Here is a 5,640-nt window from a genome sequence, read left to right on the forward strand (position 1 = left end):
TGTCTGGAGCCTGTGCTCCACAACGGGAGAGGCCACAACAGTGAGAGGCCCGCGTAACGCAAAAAAAAAAAAAAAAAAAAAAAAAAAAAAAGAGGGGTGTACTAGTTTCCTATGGCTGTTGTTAAAAATTACCAAAACATTGATGGCTTAAGACAACAGAATGTATTCTCTAGCAGTTCTGGAGGCCAGAAGTTCAACATCAAGGTGTCAGCAGGACTGTGCTCCTTTTGAAGGCTCTAGGGAAGAATCTATTCCTTGCCTCGTCCAACTTCTGGTAGCTCTAAGCATTTTTTAGCTCGTGGCCCACATCAGTCTCTGCCTCCGTGGTCACACTGCCTTCTCTTCTCTCTCAGAATTCCCTCTGTCTGTCTTACGAAGATGCATGTAATTGTGTTTAGGGCCCTTCCAGATAATCCAGGATAAGCACCTCCTCTCAAGATCCTTAATCACATCTTTTGTCCTGTAAGATAATATTCACTCTTTTGCCATGTAAACTAATATTCACAGATTCTGGGGATTAGTACGTGAACATACCTTTTGGGGGGCCGCCATTCAGCCCACTACAAGGGTTGGGATCCTTGAGTTACAGGGGTAAGAATCGTCTCTGATGCACCACGTAGTAGAACACTAGGATGTGAGGAAAGCCAGGAGATGGCTGTCATCCATTTCTCCCCTTTTTACTGAAATTTCCATTGAGATTACATTATTTTTTTCCAATTAAACACACACACACACAGAAGAGCACAAAGGATAACATTACAATTTCCACGTACCGGTCGGTCTTGGCCTCCCCAGTTGTTAACATACTGACATAGTTCCTCCATATCTTCCATTCTTTTCTTTTTCTTCCATTCTTATTATAAGTAAATCTCATCACAGCTAAATCCCAAATCCCCTATGCTCCCATTCCTGTTTCCATTTCCCTCCCTGCTCATCTAGAGGCCGTCACTGTCATTGATTTGGCATATGCCCAATGCATAGTGTGTAGCTTCACTGCACATATAACTATTCATACATAATATACAGAGTTGTTGTGTGTGTTTATCTTAAAAATGTTTTTCATACATGGCATTACAGTGTATGTAACATTCTGCAGCTTGCTTTTTTTTTTAAATCAATCCGGGTTGAATACATACAAATCTAGTTCAGTCATTTTAATTGCAGCTCTAAGTGGCAGGTTCTCTCTCTCTCTCCTGGCTTTAGAATGTATATCCCAGAGAAGGCCTTTGATTCTACTAGCCTGGGTCACATGCCAGTACCCGTTGGATCAATTTGTGGGTTCAGCACTGGGGGGCTCTGATTGCTCGAGCTGGGAATACATGCCTGCTGCTGTAGCCATAGGGTCGGCCTACCCTGCCGCTCTCGTCAGAATCACATGCATTTGAAGGATTGTTATAGAAAGAAGTGGAAAAGGATTTGGGGCCGACAGAAACACAGATTGCCACTTGAGTTTCAACCTTGAGCTTGGACGTCAGGTCCTCTGGGAAGCCTTCCCTGACTCCTTAGATTGTGCTCTGTGCCCTTGCACTTAGTATATTGTCAAGTAGTATATTAATTCACCTCTCCTTGAGGTGCACTCCTTTAGGGCAGACTGTGTCTGTCTTGTTTTACTCCTGTACCTCAGGAAATGGAAGGTCTGACACACCATTCCCTCCTCACCACATATTTTTGCCTGAATGATTCCACCGAGTATAACTTTCAACCTCACTTCCCGTGAATGGGTTCCTGCCAGGGAATCTTGTATGGCTGTGACATGTTTGCACCTACCTTTCTGCCCATTAAATTCTGGCTTTTTTTTCACATCATTTGGTTTGTGTGGGTAACTTGGCCTGTTTTGGAGTTTCTTTCTCTTATTTAATAGTGAAAATTCAAGGAAGGATGAAATTGCTAAAATGCAAACTCAGACTTCCTTTGTAAAATCTTTTGAGTTGAGCCCTGCCAGGCCTTTTCTATCCCACTGTCCCCTCAGCTTTCATGTGTGCACAGCAATTTCTTTCTAACCTCAGACATGCCATCAGCAGAATGTGTTTTATGCAAAGTTACTTCTGAATACCTTTTTTAGCATCAGGAGAATGTGGATTCCAATGGGTTATAAGATGTATTTGGAAGTAGTCGTAGCAATCATAAATGGTCATAGCAGTCACAAACTATTGAGTGCTTTTTCTGACCAGGCATGTAGATGGAGGTGTCATCTTTATGCCTGTTATACAGGTGAGAAAACGGAAGCTTGGAGAGCTCAGTGATGCACTCAAGTCCTCTCAGCTCCTGAGTGGTAGAGCCAGGATGCGAATCCACACACTGACACCAGAGCCACACTCCTAAGGACCATGTTCTGCTGCCTTTTATAATCATGAAAGAGTAAAGCTGGGGTCTGAAATGTAAAATAGCTAGCTAGTGGGAAGCAGCCGCATAGCACAGGGAGATCAGCTCGGGCTCCATGACCACCTAGACGGGTGGGATAGGGAGGGTGGGAGGGAGGGAGACGCAAGAGGGAAGAGATATGGGAACATATGTATATGTATAACTGATTTACTTTGTTGTAAAGCAGAAACTAACACACCATTGTAAAGCAATTATACTCCAATAAAGATGTTTTAAAAAAAAAAAAAGCTGGTCAGCTGGGGTTTGGTAATAGAAAAAGACATCGAACAGATCACAAATAAGGAAGGAGTTTTTGCCCTAAAGCTTTGGTAAAGATAAAGAGCACGGGGAGGAATTGACCCAGATCTTAGAACAATAACCCCACAGCCCCTGTGAGGGAAGAAGGAGCCAAGGTGTGTGTACGTGGGCCTGAAGCCACGTGCCATGGCATAAACTGGTGCCACAGTCCCTGGAATGTGGGAGAGAGAATACACGCTGCCCAACGCTTTGTCCGCTTCCAGCATGCCCTGTAGCCCTGGGACTCTGGCTATCATAGGAGCCATTTAACCGGGAAAACTTTGAATATGTGGATAAATATTTAGACATTAAACAAATTTCACTTAGAATACCTATGTGAAGCAAAATGGAAACTGTGGGAGAGGGAACGCGAGAAGTTCACAGCAGGCAAGCAGTGGAATCTGATTATGTGCTACCACTATTATTAAAGATACGTACAAGGCCACCGATCCTGCATTTCTTTGTGCTTTTTAAAATCAGTATATACAAAGGCTTTCGTAGGTTCTGTGTAGATCTTAGTGTCTATCTCCCATCCCTGTATTTACTCTAAAGTCTTGTATTATTTAGCTCTGAATTCTCTTACCATGAATGTTTTCAGGAACATAACCCGTACAGTTGGAGGAGATTACTGATGTCACTAAACTTGATAGGATAATCTGTGCTCTTTGTAACCTGTCTCCTATACTAGGTTACTGTAAGTACCTTCCACAGAGGGACACTGTTTCCTGCCTTTGTAATACTTTGCTCAGTTCTATCTAAGTTAATACTCTTGGTTTATTGGTTTATATTTGAATAATGGTGCTAATTGCATAGCGGGTCTGTGTTCCCAAATGGGGTTATCTTGTTTCTGTCCGTGGAAAACAGTTATAGGATAAAGGATGGTATGAAAATTGAGTTGTGTTTTTATCTCTTTCTAGGTTGCATCACAGCGTATTAGCTCAGTGGACCTCTCATGTTGTAGCCTGGAGCATCTGCCTGCCAACCTCTTCTACAGCCAAGACCTCACTCATCTCAATTTAAAACAAAACTTCCTAAGGCAGAGTCCCAGTCTACCAACTGCAAGGGGGCTCAATGAACTGCAAAGGTGAGCATGCAGAAATGGGTGGATAATTAGGAAGGGGAGGGGGTGTCAGCTTCTGGTTGTTTCTTGAATATTCTGACTAAAAAGCTACAGTTAGTAACCTTTCTCTTTCAGAGGGCAGAGTACTAGGACTTTAGTAGTGAAGGCATTTTCAGTTCTCATTCTGAAATTTTTTTCAAGGTCTCTCGCCTTTGAAATGAATGATTTATGATAGTCATTAACTGGATAGATTTGTATAAGAAGAAGACTTCTCTTTAAATCACTTGTATTTCTTAACCTGTCTACAGATGGGTCTGTGAAAAGTTGATATTTGCTGTGTTACTTCTGAACTATAGGGGTTTGGTCAGATTAATTATTTCAAAATTTACAAAAGGTCAGTTTTTTTCATGAAAAGATATTTCCTTAGAAATTTAAGAATGAAAGTTTAAATCCATTAATACCACATCATCTGGGTGATTACTGTATAGGTTTCAAGAGTGGCATGTTAAATGAAAAGGGTCTGCTCCTCTAGTTAGAGGGAAGGGACTTTATTTGCATTTATCTGAAACAGATTTAAGAATTTACCATATTCATTTCGTTTTCTTTTTTGGAGCAATGATCAATCTTGATTCTGTGGTAAATGAAACCTCTGATATATATTTGTTGCAAATATGTGAGACTATAACTACAGAAGGATATAACTTTTAAATAAATAATGGATAGTTTATTTGTTCTTAAATGATCGATAATGATCAGAGATTAAACTATGGAAATTAACCATTACGATTATGTGTTTATGGTTTTTTTAACATCCAGAAAGAATAATCCAATAAGTATTTATATAAAGATTGTACAGACATTGTAGAATAAAGGAAGAGTATTTTAATTTTCTTTTCAGATGATTGTGAATATTCTTCTCTGATACTATACCAAAACTTGACAAGTGGTAATTTCTTAAATGTTGGTTTCAGTGTGGAATGTAAAATCCTATCAGTGGACTTTTAAAATTCTTTTACATTAGGATCCATTGATCGTTCTCGAACTTTGAATGGATCTTTGCCCATACATCCTTTTATTGCATTAAGTATTGGTCATTTGGAAAATACTGGTTTGTTGGATAATAATGAGATTCCAGATGTTAATGTATTTCATTATGCAGTTTCAAGAAATTACAGTTGTTAATATCACCACTGATCCCATCAGAAAAATCTTTAAGTATTGCGAACTTGTCAGGCTCAGTGTGGAAACAAGTTTTCCAAAATTTAAATTTCAGTTGAAAGCTTGAAGGCTACCCTTGGCAACAAATACTGTCAGTTGTTTTTCCTGAAGTGACCTTCTTACTTCATTGTAGAGAAAACGTCTGCCAAGTACCCAAGTCTGAATACTGAGTTTGTCAGTTGTTCTTTCAAGTAAAAGTGGTATTCCATGAACATTGTGACTAGTTTGGCTCACAACTCAAATAATCATACAAGGGTTTTCCTTGGAATAACCATCATACTTTATATACAGCAGAAGTGCTTTATGTGTACTTCCCATTTTATCACCCAGAAAATAAAAAAGATATGTATTCAGCGGTTGAGATGTAATACAAATAACTTTCTTGCATCATCAAGGACATTTTTAAGTAAAATTGGCATTATGCAATTTTTTTTAAATTTTATTTTATTTATTTTTTTATACAGCAGGTTCTTATTAGTCATCCATTTTATACGCATCACTGTATACATGTCAATCCCAATCTCCAAGTTCATCCCACCATCCCCCACCCCCCCACCGCTTTCCCCCCATGGTGTCCATATGTTTGTTCTCTACATCTGTGTCTCTATTTCTGCCCTGCAAACCGGTTCATCTGTACCATTTTTCTAGGTTCCACATATATGCGTTAATATACGATACTTGTTTTTCTCTTTCTGACTTACTTC

The 5,640-nt window shown here is 39.6% G+C and overlaps 1 protein-coding gene across 1 annotated transcript in view; it reads left to right on the forward strand.

Annotated features, from left to right (window-relative positions):
* Positions 1–5,640, forward strand: part of PHLPP1 (PH domain and leucine rich repeat protein phosphatase 1) — a 221,102-nt gene that overhangs the window by 137,713 nt on the left and 77,749 nt on the right. Inside the window, exon 4 of the mRNA XM_007116467.4 lies at positions 3,576–3,742. Coding sequence (XP_007116529.2) covers positions 3,576–3,742 — 167 coding nt within the window. The remainder of the gene's footprint in view (positions 1–3,575; positions 3,743–5,640) is intronic.

Source organism: Physeter macrocephalus, chromosome 19 (assembly GCF_002837175.3).
Source record: "Physeter macrocephalus isolate SW-GA chromosome 19, ASM283717v5, whole genome shotgun sequence".
NCBI classification, from domain to species: Eukaryota; Metazoa; Chordata; class Mammalia; order Artiodactyla; family Physeteridae; genus Physeter; species Physeter macrocephalus.